This window comes from Mauremys reevesii, linkage group 10 (genome assembly GCF_016161935.1).
Source record: "Mauremys reevesii isolate NIE-2019 linkage group 10, ASM1616193v1, whole genome shotgun sequence".
Lineage (NCBI taxonomy): Eukaryota > Metazoa > Chordata > Testudines > Geoemydidae > Mauremys > Mauremys reevesii.
Window position 1 is genome coordinate 50,181,588 of NC_052632.1, and position 14,986 is coordinate 50,196,573.

Genomic DNA, 14,986 nt, shown 5'->3' on the forward strand with positions numbered 1-14,986 from the left:
GCACGCCATCATATAGAGCCTCACTCGTGCTGCTCAGAGCACTCGCCAAGGCACTGGTGGCCCTGGGAGAGCCCAGAAAGGGGCCTCATGGCTGCCAGCCAAGGCTGCACAGAGCAGCTTGGGGGGAGCCAGCACCTCTCAGACAGCTCTTAGGACACTGGCATTTTCCAGTCACTCAGCTAGCACCACGCTTGGGGGCTGGCCTGGCCCATCTAATACTTCGCATTGCTGGGGACGGTCAGCCCAGGGCTGCTGCGTGCGCTGCCCAGCAGGAGAGCCTGAGCCATAGGGAAGTGCACCCACCCCTGCACTAATCACTAGGCAGCACCATCCCTGGGCACAGAGGGTACGTACACGTGTGTGATGGCTGCAGCCTCCCAAGGGGTATGTTCTGCCATTGGGCTATGTGCCCTTGGATTGTGCAGGCACCTATGGAGCATTGGATGGCCAAATGCACAAGGCAATGGAGACGGGACAGCTGCTAATGAGGTCTCCTCATGCAGGGCTGTATGCACTCGCTGTGAGCAAGCCTCCAGCAGCTGCCTGGAACTCAGCCCTAGCTGGTGGGTGCTGCTGCTCTCTGCCTGGGGCGCTGGCAGGCATGGTGGGGTCGGTGCTGCTCATTGGCTGGGGCACTGATGGGCGGCTGCTGTGGCAGCTGGCTCAGACCAGCAGCGGGATCCCTGTGGGTCCCACCCATTTAAAGGGAAGCGGTGCCTATGCCCACACAGTGCTATCCTGCCTAGTCTCTGGCCTTTAGTTGGGGATCTTGCTCGGCTCCTCCTGGGCTCAGCTTCCCTAGCTGCTACAGGGTGGGCACAAGGACCAGACGGACTTGGCTGAGACAGGCCTTGGCCCATCTTTGTGCCTCTAAGATACTGCCCCTCATCACACAGGTGCCAGGCTTGGCTGGTGGAGCGATTGGGGGGGTGGGCAGCCCAGGTGGCTAGCAAGAGGAGCGGCGCCTATGGCAAGGCCCAGGGGGCTAGCAAGAGGAGCGGCACCTACAGGAGGAGTCTAAACCCTGAGTTAGTGGGTGGGGTGAGTGTGCAGGTTTGGGGTAAGGAGGAGCAATGCCTGTGTGGTGTCTGGGGTGGGGAGGGAGGTGAGAGGCATGTCATGGGGGTGCTTAGCTTAGGGAAGGAGGAGACGGCTCTGTGAGGATGCAGCCTGGGAGACCCCCAAGTGACATGCTGGCCTGGATGAACCAAGTTCTTTTTGAAGGGGCTGCACCAGCCCAGCAGGGAGTGTGCAATGGGGCAGCCGTTTCCCTGTACAGTGTGTGCCAAACGCTACCCTAGTCAGACATAGACACCTTCTGCTCCTCCTCAGCCAGGGGCACCAGCTGCAGGTAAACTCCCTGTTGCCCATGACCAGCCCAGCTGCAAAGGAACCCAAATGTTCTTCTGACCCAGCAGCCCCTCCCCATCATTCACGCACTGGCTCCTTTGCATGCCCCCCCACCCTTCGTGGAGGAACTGGCAGAGTCACACAGGACCCTGTCTGGGGCCACCAGCCTGCCAGAGCTGGAGTGGCAGTGGGTAGCTGCACAGGGCCTTGCTGTCTCTTGCCCCTCCTTGGCCAGCAGGGAGCCTGCAAGCAAAGCCCCACAGGCGGAGCCAGCTTCCATGCACTGGCAGTTTCAGCTCTTTATTGTATCAAGGTCCTGGCTACAGATAACCATTGTCTTCCCATGGGGAAAAGCTCAAGGGGCAGAAAGGAGAGAGATGATGAGGGGGAGCACAATCCTCTCTCCCCCCACCCACGCTGCAGCTGTGTCGCCAGGCCCCAGAGTCTGCAGGAGTTTCAAGTGTCTGAACACTGGCACTTAAGGAATCCCAGCCGGGACAGTGGGCTGCTCTCCTCCCCTGTCCGGGCAGAGGGCTGGGGGTGGTGTGGTGGAGCCGTGGTCCATTTCCAGTGGCGTCACTTGGGCTGGGATTATTTTAACAAGTGTATTTCTTTAACTTAGTACTTTTTACACTGTATTTTTGGTTGGGTTTTTTTTACGAGCCGTTTTCAATTTTGGCTAGAAACTGCTGCGCCCACCACTCCTCCAGGTCAATCGGCACAAAATCTGAAAGAGAGAAAGAGACTAGAACAGAATGCATGAAGATAGGAAGCACAGCTTAACAGCACTCACACTGGCGTATGGCAATTCCCCCAACTACCACCCGGGGGGCGACATTGGACTGCAGGCAAATCTTTTCTCCTGACCTCTCACCACTGCCCCTTTGAGCTGAGGAGGGAATAATTCCCCTGCCCTGGAGCACCTCCCCTTCTTTCAAGCACAGCAGACCTGCTCTCCCCGCTGACTGCTGCAGCTGCCTGCATCATGGCTCCCCCAGTTCTTTCTTTGGGCTGCTGGGAGTATGAAGCAACTCCCTGCCTGTTCCCTTTTTAGCACGTTTGATCAAAGGTCTCCTTGTACCTGCCATGAAAGCAGCAGCCTTCGCTCCCTGGAGCCATGTGACTGGGCTACCAGGCGTGAAAACCTTAGCGCAGTGAGTTTTGGAGGAGACGAGCGTACTCCCCATGGGACTCTGACCTTGCCTGCTGCTCCCAGGAGAGCCCTGGGCTTCCTGGCAAAAGGCTTCCCTAGTGACTGAGGGGGGACCAAGTCAATGGTGCTCATGAGTGATCTGGCCAAGAGCAGAGTTCCACATTGCTGGTGACTCAGAGGGGCGCTCTTCTTCTGAGCCAGATCTCACCCAATCCGCCGGCGCGGTGCTGGTGGGGGCTGCCCTCTCCCAGGTGCCACTGATCCAATCTGGTCGCTGGAAGAGGGGCCATTTTACAAAAGAACCAGAGAAGGGAGTTCCTGCTGACTTGGGCTGATTCAAGGTCCCAAGGCCCTTTTCTCCAGAGCAGCAGACAAGCCCCCGGCTCCTGGGTAACATGCTGCCCTCCTGAGGACGTCTGCACTACAGCTGGGAGCGAGCCACCTGGCCAGACCCACTCATGCTCACCGAGTGCCTGTTCTGGCTGGGACTGGCACTGACTCTCACTGAGGGGGGCTGGCTGGGCTTCAGAGCCCGAGCTCCAGCCCACACTCTGCTACTGTCAGCATGCTCGCTGGAGTCTGGCTGGCACATGCCTGCCACCCCGGGCTGGGAGCAAGGAACTGGAGCCAGCGACTGGACAGTCAGTACCCAAAGGGGAAAGGGGGCAGCAGGCATTTGAGGTGAGAGCAGAGGGCAGGAAGGGGAGGTGGGGGAGCTGGGGAGAGGAAGGGATGGGGGAGCGGGGATAATGGTAGACACACCGCCCCCACCACCACCACAAGAAGCCTAAATGCAGTTGGTGAGTCGCCTAGTAAAGAGCTGGGGATGCACTGGTCTCTAGGAAGCCAGCCTGGTCCACCAGCCAGCATGTAGCGCTTCCTCTCCTGCATGCACCCTGGGCCGTGGTATGTGCCGCCCCCTGCAGGTGGCTCCTGGACACTTACTTGTCAACACGGGGTTAGGAGTTTTCTCTGCGTACTGCACTGGGCCACGCCCGCTCTCCCCTGGCCGGCTGCCGTCCAGCTGCTGTTCTACCTGCTGCCAGGCTGGAAGGGAGAGTGAAGGTGTGAGCCACCATCACACAAGGGAGCCTGCGATCTGATTGGTCCAGTACAGGCACCGCCAGCTCTGCTGTATGTTGGATCCCCTCTGTGCTCCCCCATCACACCCGTTTTCCCCAGCTCCCTCCTCCTCCCACACCTCTGCCCAAGGCTACAAGATGCTGCCCCAGTGCCTGGCTGGGGGCGGGCAGGTTGCTGCTGAGTGACGGGCGGCGCCTCCCACAGGTGTGTGTCCCCCTGCGCCCCAGGGCTAAGCTTTCCCTGCCTGCCCTGGAGAGCGCTGCTGCCCGTAGAGCCCCCAGACTCAGACCCAGGAAAGGAGACATCACTGGGCTGCTCTGGCCACCGCACTGTGGAGATGCACCCTGGAGCTGGTGACACCCTTAGCAAGGGAATTGCCCAATGCCCATATGTGGCAGGGCAGGCAGACTCCTCCCCCACCGCTAACAGCCGCCACCTCACACACACATTCCCAGCGTCGGAGGCCAGAAGGAACCACTGGGATCATGGGGGCTGAACTCCTGTGTAATGCAGGCCAGAGAACGGCACCCAGACATGCCCTAGGGCAGATCTGTCAGAAACACCCCCAGTCTGGGCTGAACAACTGTCAGTTCTGGAGAACCCTCCCATGCCTCCCCTGGTTACTTCTTCCAATGGTTAATTCCCTCACTGGTAATAATCTACACCTGATTTCCAGTCTGAATTGGTCTGGCTTCAGCTTCCAGTCAGTGGACCCTTTTTGGATCTTTGCTAGACTGAAGAGCCCATTATCAAGTATTTATTCCCCATGTAGGCACTTACAGACTGTGATCAAATCACCCCTTAACCTTCGCTTTGTTAAACTAACTAGACTCATGGAGCTCCATCTGTCACTATCAGACAGGTTTTCTAAACCTCTGATCAGTCCCATGGCTCTTCTCTGACCCCTCTCCAATTTATCAACATCCTGCTTCAGCTGCAGGCACCAGAACTGGACACAGGATTCCAGCAGTAGCCTCCCCAGTGCCACACACAAAGCAGTACCATAGCTAGGGCGGGAGCAGGGGGAGCGGCCGCTCCCCCACTGAGCACAAGTGGTACCATTTTAATTTTTTGGCGCCTTTTTAATTTTTACTCTGAATGGGGGGACCAGGCTGCGGTGCTCCGGGTCTTCAGCAGCATTTCGGCGGCATGTACTTCAGTGCTGCTGAAGACCCGGAGCGCCGCCCGGTAAGTACAAGCACCACAGCGGGTGATGCCTTTTTTTATGTCCGCCCCCCGGTTCGCTCCACCTGGCTACGCCACTGACACAAAGGTAAAATCATCTGCTCCTACTCTAAAGTTCATGCCTCCCAGAATGGCATTAGCCTTTAGCCACAGCATCACACTGGGAGCTCGTGTTCAGCTGATTATCCACCAGGACCCCCAAATCCCCACCCAGAGTCTGGGCAAGCAAAGGAGAAGCTGGCTGCAGGATGTCTGGATCACAAGAAACCTCCAATCAACATCCTCAGGTGAGCAGAGACAAGGGCTGTCTTGGAGGTGGCAGTTTGCGGTGAGAGAAGGGCCAAGACGCACAACAGGATCCTTACCATGGGTAAGCACAAGGAACCCCCCACACTGAGACACCCCTATGTCCCCTCTACCACGTTAAAGCCCCCGGAACCCTCTGGCACCGAGACACCCCTGCATCCTCTCTGCTACATTACAGCCCCGAGACACCCCTGCGTCTCCTCTGGTCTGTTAGAGCCCACGGTGACCCCTGGCACCGAGACACCCCTGCATCCCCTCTGCTACGTTACAGCCCCTGGGAACCTCAAGCACCGAGACACCCCTGTGTCCCCTCTGCTCTGTTACAGTCCCCAGGAACCCCCAGCACCAAGACAACCCTGTATCCCCTCTGCTACTTTACGACCCCCGAGAATCCTCAGCACCGAGACACCCCTGTGTCCCTTCTGCTCTATTGCAGCCCCTGGGAAGCCTCGGTACCGAGACACCCCTGGGAACCCTCAGCTCTGTTACAGCCCCGGGGTAACACCCAGCTCCGAGACACCCATCTGTTACAGCCCCTGGGAATCTCTGGAACTGAGACTCCCCGTCTCAAGTCTGCTCTGTTACAGTCCCCGAGAACCTCCAGCACCGAGACACCCCTGCGTCCCCTCTGTTACGTTACAGCCCCCGGGAACCCCCAGCACTGAGACTTCCCTCTGCTACGTTACAGTTCCTGGGTACCTCTGGCACTGACACACCCCTGTGAGACTGGGGTTTAGAGAGGCTTCCATTCTCTCTCTGAACTAGCCAGACCCCGCTATAGGGGCCTCTTACTTTCATAGACAAAGCGGACGTTCTCCTCGTGGGCCAGCGTGTAGCTCTCCTCCGTGGCTGCCGTGAGCTGTGTCGTCACCAGGGGCCTCTTGCCATTCACTCTGTTGAACACGAGTTTGGGAGTTGGGCTACTGAGGCAAAGAGACAAAATCAGAGGCTGAAAAGACAGATCTCTCTGCATCCAGAGCCAGCAAGCTGTAGGCAGGGGGCAGGGTGTAATGAGAGGAAGTGGATTTTGTGGCCGGAGACTGGGACTGGGAGTCTGGACTCCTGGGTTCTATTTGTTACGGCCTGAGACATGTCACTTTGCTTCTTTGTCCCTCAATTTCCCCTTCCTTCAGCTCTCTGCTCTATGTAGATTAGCTCTCTGGGGCAGCACCTGTCCCTTTATCTGTCCAGCACCCAGCACAATGGTGCCTTGAGCTCAGGTGGAAGCTCTAGGCATTAGTGAAATATAAACACGGTGAGGTGATAAGACCGTGATTAACATTTGCAGTCTGCTTTCTTTAACTAACAGCCTATTGCTATAAATGATCAAATTCAGCACATGGGACTTGGATCATTTACTGTCGGGGCCACTCTTTCTGCCAGTACACTTTCCAGAACCTCAGTGTGTGGACCACTGCTATGGCAGAGTTACTGCATTATGAGTTTTCACTGGGAAGGAAAATGTTGCCATCGTGGTAGGAGCAGCAGAGTTGGCAAAAGAAACCGAGCCAGAGGCATTTCAACTGAAGCCTCATCTTTCCCTGGCCTTCCTTGGCCAGGAAGTGAAATCCTGCGATTGCTAGCTTCCAGCTTCCCTGTGCAGCGGCTCATACCCAACCCCCACTTGGTCTAACAGATCTAGACATTAACCTTGTCCAAGCACCAGCATGAGGTGTGGGCACGGTGTGTGTCACTACCCATTCAAGCCAGTAGAGGGAGCCCGAGGGCAAAATACATCAAGTCTGTAGGTGCCACTAAAACAGACTGCTCCTAAATGGTTGGATTAGAAAAGCCCAAGTCAGCCCAGAGACCCAGCCTGCTTGTCTCTAGTGCCATAGCTGTAGAGACGGTCACAGGCCAAACATGCCCTAGGAGAATATGGGCTTTGTACTCTGAGGCCAGGTCTGCACTAAAAAGTTAAACCCAGCCGCATCGCTCATGGGCGTGAACAATCCTCACCCCGGACCCAACCTAGCCCCCAGTGCAGACAGCGCTAGGTTGATGGAAAAATTCTTCTGTTGACCTAGCTGCCACCTCTCAGGAAAGTGACAGGGAACCCCTGCCATCAGCGTAGGTAGCGGCCACACTGAAGCACTCAAATAAATCAAATTTCAAATAACACTCCACATGTTATCTCCAAAGGAGTTGAATATTTTACTATAGGTGGAGCTGGGAGCACCACCTAGAGTAAAGGTTGCCTAATGCTTCCCAGTGTAAGCTCCTGTTTTTAGTTACTTATAACTTTGCCAAACTTCAAGCTGTTAAGCAGAAATTTCCCATACTGAGTGTCTGCCTTAGGCTGATTTTGAGGGGGAAGATTTTAGCCAAAATGGCTCTGATGTTTCCAGTAATGAGGCTTGGGAAAAATATGTTTTAAAAAAAAAAAAAACAACTAGTGACCTTTTATTTGAAAAGATTTAGCAGGGCCCCTTTCTGCTTCAGAGCCATGATCCCCTGCCAGGCCCAAGCAGATAGAGGAAACTCTCTGATTTGAAAGCAAAAGTGACAAAGGGGCGGGGGGGGGTGGCTGGGGAGTAGATTGAGATAAAGGGCCTGGGCTGAGAGAGACTGGGGCTAGAGATGGCGGGACGGATGGGAAAGGGAAACTCAAATTGGGAGGTGGGCTGGGGGGAGATGGTGGGGTGGGGTAGGGGGAAGGAGTGGAGGGAGTGGGGACACAGATCTTACAAGGAAGGGGAGAACTGGGACTGGCCGGGCAGAGACTGGGACAAGGAACCAGGGTTGCAGGGAGATCACTGAGATTGGATGAGAAGCCCAGGAAGGAAGACTGGGACTAGGATCCAATGGGGACGGGAGACCAGAAGCTGGGGTGGGGGTGAGACACAGATTGGATGAGGAACTGAGAGGTGGGAAAGTGAGACTGGCCGGACAAGGAGACTGGAACTGGGGCACCCAGAGGGGGAGACTAGGACATGCTGGGCAAGGAGACTGGGAGGAGAAGCCTGAGGAGTGGGACTTGGAAAAGGAAGCAGGTTGGGGGGAATGGGCAGAAGAGCCTGTGACCCCTAAAGCACAGTCCCCTCCAAAGCATGGAATGGAACCCACAATTCCTGAGTCTCTCAATTCCTATGCCGTGAAACCCAGTGGCAAAGTGTCCCATACCTTTTTAGTGCTGGACCGATGTAGAGGATAACAACCTACCACTGCTATCAGTTACCTCATTAGCTCAGTGGCAGAGATTTGTGCAGTACATCTAAAGGGTCCAATCCTGCTGATAAACCACGTAGGACTAAATATGATACCACTTGATGGTATTTCTGGGGGTAGTTCAGTTTAATTTTTTTTTTAAACCTAGGAAATTACACACAAACATGCTATCTTACAAGAACATAAAGGTTGCTAAGTCATGCATTCAGAAGATAAGACGTGCCAGAACTAAGGTTGCCCACGCAACCTTAATTTGGCCCCTTCTGCATATGCATTATGGTACAGTCATGAGTTACATGATCACATGCTATTTTTCCCCATAGATCCTAGAAGGTGGAGGGCTCAATGAAGAAAAGAGATTGGGGTAATGTGTTTGAAACTGGAGTAGCTGCATCAGACCACACTTTTCACAAATGCACCAAGTGTGTAAGAAGGGTCTAAACCAGCATAGCTACTAGAATTGACTGGGAATTTGATGGAAAATGCAGTTTCAAAATTTGCTGTTCTGGGAAAAATCGCCTTATTTCAATTTTTCCTCCTGATTTGGGACAAAAACAAATTTTGAAATATCAGAATTTCTGATCAGGCAGAAATTCCAATTTCACCAGCTCTCATAGTTCCCTGAGTCTAGAAATTCCACCGTACTCAAGGCCTCAGTTAGTGACCTGAAGGCCAGGACCTGCCCTGTCACTATTTGAGACTGTCAGTCCTGAAAAGTGCTTGAGACCCTGTCTGACCAAGTCTCACAAAATACTGCTAGTCTATTCTTGGCTCCATTGTCTGCCCCTGGGAGCTATTCCCCTGCCTTGATGAATCTGTAGTGCCATAACACAACCTAAGCAATGCCATATGAGCCAGTGAGGAAGGTGCTCAGAATGCCAAAGGAAAATTGCATTCTGTACAACATTCAACACAGTGTGAATGTTACAGCCAGGATGGTAAATAAGTGACTTGCAATTTTAAAGACAGTAAATGTTTAACAATCATATTGTTTAATGTGTGAAAGACAACTGACAAAGGGGTGTGGGGGAATGGAGCTTATGCGTCTTTTCTTGTTTGGTTCCTGAGGATGGAGAAAAATGGCCAGAAATATGTTTTGAGATTTTTAGGGTTCCCTCTACCGCCAATCTGCATGATTTTCACATTAGACACCAAGGCGTTGTCTGCCCTGGGAGATTCTATGGATGACTAGAGCTCTACTAGGATTGTGACACTGAAAATAGCAAAGAAATGAAAACTGATTAATAGAGAGGGAAAGACTATATAAACCTCTGTTTCTTGTTTTAACTCCTATTCAGCACCTCCAGCCCTTTCAGTTAAGAGCAGAGAAAGTTCCCAACTATAGCACTGTGTCATCCAAGGAGTCCTCCAGCAAAAACAGGAAGATTGATGTTCCTGACAACAACAAATATCAAACCCTTCCAGACCGCCACTGTATACCATAAAGAAGCAAACCAAAAGGGCACACAAACAGGTCATCTTGATGGGAGAATCTTGTGGCTATGAGTTAAACTGAAGTCTGGTCAAAATGAGAAACAGCCTTTCATGGTTAATGAAGGCTGTGGTTTGTTCAATAGGCTCTAAGTGAAATAATATATTAAGTGGTGAAATCCAAGAATAATCTACCTCCACTGAAGCCAGATGAGCAAAACCCAACACAGTTTCATCTACCACAATGTAGCAATAATAAATATTTGATAACACGCATCATACAGAGCTGATCAAAGGTTTGCATCTGCCTCTACTGCCATTCAATGATAATACAGGCTGCTTATTTGTCATTGCCAAAATATGTATTTTAAGAAGGTGTTGGGGAGCTGAATTCATCAGGTCCAGGTGCTGCTGAGGTCCTTGAATGGAAAGTGCAGAGGATTATTACAGACCATTCCACTGATTACAATGGGGTTGGGATTAGAGACAATATAGGGATAAAGAGCCAATCCTGCAAGGTGCTCAGGTGAAATCAACCTGTTGATTTCAGTGGGAAATCAGGGGCACTCTCCACCTGGAAAGAGGAGCATGGCAGGAGGCCGTTCGTTGTAATCAGTGGGCTTAACATCAGCCCAATCATCACATGGCTCTTTTGCATACTGAAATTCCATTGGCTGCAATGCTTTTACAGTAACTACATTATATAGTCTTCTGATGCTATCCTAGCAGTGCAATGTCTAAAATGTTCCAAAGATGGATTTTTTCTATTAAATATATTATAATGTTTCCCCTAGAGTATAATCCCCTAGATATAATTATTATCTATTACCCATATGGTGGAAGAACAGAAACAAACAGACCAGTCATTCCCAACTGGTGGTCTGCAGAGCACTTACTGGTGGCTTGTGGAAAGCTGGTTCATCCCATGGTGCTATCTTTTCCCTGTTTCCAGCTGCTACACTGCACTAAGAGAACAACCACCACCCCACATGTTAATTTTTTATGCAGGCAATTACCATGGTGGTGTTATGTGATTCTGAATGGGAGGGCAGAGGGAACTGGGTGAATGGGAGGGAAAGTACTCGCTAGACAATCTCTGTAAGAAGGTATGGCCTGATCTATGAAAAGTTTTGAGAGCTTCCCAAAGTAGACAACACTATCTGCCAGGGAATAATCAGAGCCCCACTATATACAGCCCATCATGAAAATGAAGATTCGCACCACACCAGAGAATTGATAAGTGGAGGAACTGAGGATATCATCTATAGACTAATCTACCTGTTACTATTTGGAGGTGTGTACACACACCTCCCCCACCTCAGACCAATCTGAATAGATCTGCTGTTTCCTTGGCCTTTAAGTGAAACTTCTCCCCCCACTCTTAGTTCTGTTTCATTGGCAGCTACAGAATAAAAGTCAGATCTGATGGCTATGTCATCACCAGAAATCTGTGTTTAATCATTCCAACAAGGGGTTATTTCTGAAGAACTTTTACAGTACATGCTATGGTTGGTTAAGAGTGAATATAGTTCTGCTGTTTGTAAATGGGAATACTGTCTGATTTCATTTGTTCATTATTTGACAAATAGCATGTGAGCATGTAATTAAAAAACAGTATAGTAATGCTTACTCCCAATAGGGCAGCGTTAAGGCTGTATGTACAATAGCAATGTTGCAATATCCTGACTTTTGACTGCTTAGCTGTGCAGCCCTAAGGTTTTCTTATTGCATTTTTGCTGTGTGGAATTTTGAATGATCTGGTCTGGTGAGGGAGTCCATTCTGGAGAGAGATTGGGAAGAAAAGGACCAGGTGGACAGGTCTGATGAGAGAGAGGGAGGCCACATAGCAAGCAGGTGCTGGGAAGATCTTCTAGGTGCAATAAGATTAGAGTAAAGTAAGTTTACTTTCATCCCAGTTCTATGCACCTTTCACAGATGGTAATTTTCCAGATGGAAGGGTTCATTGCATTCATGTACCCCTGACTGTACATGTGGGTGATCCAGCAGGGGGCATAAAAGCAGCTCTCACAGAGCCCTGCTGACATCCATGGGGCTCCATGTGGGGGCCAAGGTCCAGCCAGGTGGATCTGACAGCACAACTGAGGGCCATGCATACAGCGAAAGTGGAATACCACTCTGCCCTTGGCTATTTTTCCCTGGTGTGGACAACAGAGAGGCTTGGACATGGCAGTGACTGTGACTTGAGCCAGTAGATTGCAGTGGCTAACTGCCTCTGGCCCCTGCACCACCTCCAGCCTGGATTTCTGGCTATGTCATCATAGTGCCACATACTGCTCTGACCTTTCTGTCCCCTCACATGGGCTGGGAAACTAGGAAATATTTCCTACTGCAGGCAGGCAGCTGGGTGGGCCATCCCAATACACCTTCATTACCCTTCCCTAGGCCACAGAGTGCCTGAGGGCTGGACCCCTTCTTATCTTCAGACCCACAAAGAGGGTTTAATTCCTTATCTTCAGGCTACACTATCTGGGAATGGGAGGGGGGGATCAGAGACTGGGGAGGGTCTCTGCTTCTCCACCATGGGAGGATCCTCTATGAGCCAGGCTGTAAAGGGCTTGGCTCCGCAGTGAAAGCTCTCCTTGCTGAGTTGTTTCAAGCAGAAGGGAGCTGGGGGTAGCAATGAAGGAACAGACAGGCTGCAAGGGCAGGGGGGAAAATACCCATGGGTTGCACCTGATCCTGTAATGGCTCATTTGCCCCAGGCCATGAACTTCCAAAATGACCTCCATATTTGGCGGTTCCCCCCATCCCCCATGCTCAAGCATAAAAATTTCTGAAGAGGCTCCCCTGCCTGGGACTGACCCCTGGGTGACATCCTGGCCCTAATTAAGTCAATGGGAGTTATGCCCAGTGCTTAAAGAGGGAATGGGGTTTGCAAGGTCACAGACACAGATTTTTAATTCCCCAGGGTCCCTGAGGTGTGCACTTTAATGTGTTGTCTTGCCAGAACTGCTGCTCCCAGATGATGATAGACACCACACACACACTTTTTTCAGACCACTTTAAGCACTGGTTTTGTCATCGATTTAACTGGGGCCAGGATTTCATGCCTCACAGAGAGAGGGAAAGAGAAATGCACAGTTTTAGGCCATGTATATCCTACTAGGTCCCAAATCTTGCAGCCCCATTATCCCTACAGGGGTTTTGGAGCCCCGGGGGGCTGGCAATTCCAGGCCATGGGCTAGCATGGCTCCTTCCCGTAGATGGGGGGCAGCAGGAGAAAGACAGGCACTTAATTTAGCAGAGGCCCTGGGAGTTCAGCTTCAGGACATCCCATGCCTGTACTTCGGTACACCCTGCTCCTGCCCCTCCCCTGGCGGGGAGCCTGTGTGCCTGTACACTGGGGCAAAGGCTAATTCTGGGCAGCAGCAAGAGGGGGGGCTGCCAGTGCTTCTGATCTGGCTGGCACCCCTTGGGCTACCAGCTCCACACCTCCACTCCCCACGCTCTGTCCCCCTCCCCGGGGGGCGCCCAGCTCCACGCCTCCACCCCCCACGCTCCCTGCCCCGCCCCCCAGCTCTCTGCACTCGCCTCCCACACTCTGCCCCGCCCCCCAGCTCTCTGCACTCGCCCCCCACACCCTCTGCCCCCTGCCCCGCCCCCAGCTCTCTGCACCACTCACCCCCAGTCCCCAACTCCAGCCCCCGCGTGCAGCGGGCCCGGCCCCACCCTGGATCCCTCTCCCTGGCCGCCCGCAGGCCTTTGCCGGCCTGGGGAAGCAGCGATCAGGGCCGGTTCTCGAGTCCGCTGCTCGCCTCCACCCCCTGCTCCTTACCCGCCAGCCCCTCCTCCTACTCCGGAGCCATGTGGCAAGGGCAAGCCGGGTAACCTCTGCACAAGGTCACCCCTCCCCCCGGGCTGCCGCGCCTCGCACCTGGGCACCCCCCGCGGGAGGCTGGAGCCGGGCTGCCGGCGAGCTGGGACCCGGGAGCGGCACGTGCCAAAGGCAGCCCGGCCCGGAGCTCACCTTGCCAGAGGCCAGGCGCTGTGCGGCGGCTGCCGGCCTTTCAGATCCGCCGCCTTGCTCTCCACCTGCTGCGTGGGACCTGCGGGGAGACAGCGGGGTCAGGGCGGGCACGAGCCCCAGGCGCGCCTGGGCACGACCCACAGCCCCCCGGCGGCACATCTCCGCGCCCCACGCCCCCTGCCCTCCCACGTCAGAGAGGCAGGCAACGGGGCACGGGGGACTCCCTGCCACAGGCAACGTGGTGCTTGAGGAGGGCGCGCAGCCGAGCGGGGCGGGGGGAGAGCTCAGAGGAGCAGCACCGGGGGAGGGGAAGCAGATCCTCCTGGCCCCGCTGGACAGAAACAGGGGCGCACCCCCCGCCGAGCCTGCTCCCACCAAAGAGAAGCAGCTTCCCATTTGCCCCCCCCCCTTACCTGTCCTTCTCTGGGTGGCTAGCTTGCTAGGTCCCCTGGTAATCGTGTACATCATGTGCCCCGCAGCTCCAGCTGATCGTGTGGCAGGGCTGGAGGGAGCCCAGCTTTACTGTTGCGGTGGGGAAATGTTTTCCCGGCTCCCGGAGCGGGCCGCTAACAGAAGACGGGTCTAGCCAGAGCTTCCAAAGCCAGAGCTGCCTGTTGCAAAACTCTTCCAAGATGCCTTTGACTTTAACTTCGCTGCGCAGAGCTTGGGACAGACAGTGATTCCCCTTTAACAGGCAGAGGGAGGCCGTGAGAGACAGCAGCATGTATGCAACACGCCCCCCAAGCCTCTTAAAGGGGCAGGTGGCGTCTCTGCTTCATTATCCAACTACAAAACATCTAAGGCGCCCTGGATTCTGCTCACTGAACGAGGGGAAATAGAGTGCAGGAAGAAATCGGGCCTGGGGCGCCTTCCTGTTCTCTCTGCGTTTGCTGGGTGAATGAAATCTTTGGTATTGTTTAACCGTTTTCTGTTTTCTGTTTTGTAGCTAAGCCTCTTTGGCTGCTGCTGAACAGTTCTTGCCAGCCAAGCAGTGCGTGATATTAATATACAACCATTAAAAATAGTCCAGGCAAATAATCTTAAAAGCTACCACCAAAGGCAGGACGTTGGGGATTTCCCGGCCACATGTCTGCAAGGTAGCCCCATGACAGACAAACCTGTGCAATTGATCTTTATTTATTGCACTGTGCCCTCAGGCATGACTCAGGGAGCATGGACATAAACTAATAAAAACACCTGGATGTACATATAAATCCATCCCTTTTCAGAGGTGGAAACAGCCATTGCATTGCAAAATGCACACTGTGATGTTGTTTCTGCAGATTGTCGTCCCACACAGCACGATTGTGATGATGTGTTGC

The 14,986-nt window shown here is 53.4% G+C and overlaps 1 protein-coding gene across 2 annotated transcripts; it reads right to left on the reverse strand.

Annotated features, from left to right (window-relative positions):
* Positions 1-894: 894 nt before the first annotated feature.
* On the reverse strand, positions 895-14,385 carry MCRIP2 (MAPK regulated corepressor interacting protein 2). Of its 2 annotated transcripts, none has more exons than XM_039490168.1 (5): positions 14,078-14,385; positions 13,665-13,743; positions 5,870-6,000; positions 3,449-3,550; positions 895-2,077 (listed from the first exon to the last, which is right to left on the reverse strand). In XM_039490168.1, exons 1-5 carry the CDS (start codon positions 14,130-14,132, stop codon positions 2,007-2,009), a joined length of 438 nt encoding a protein of 145 aa, XP_039346102.1. In that variant the 5' UTR covers positions 14,133-14,385; the 3' UTR covers positions 895-2,006. The 2 variants fall into 2 exon arrangements, with proteins under 2 accessions (XP_039346102.1, XP_039346103.1); XM_039490169.1 differs by having other exon boundaries at positions 5,870-5,997; positions 14,078-14,384.
* Between the last annotated feature and the right edge of the window lie 601 nt (positions 14,386-14,986).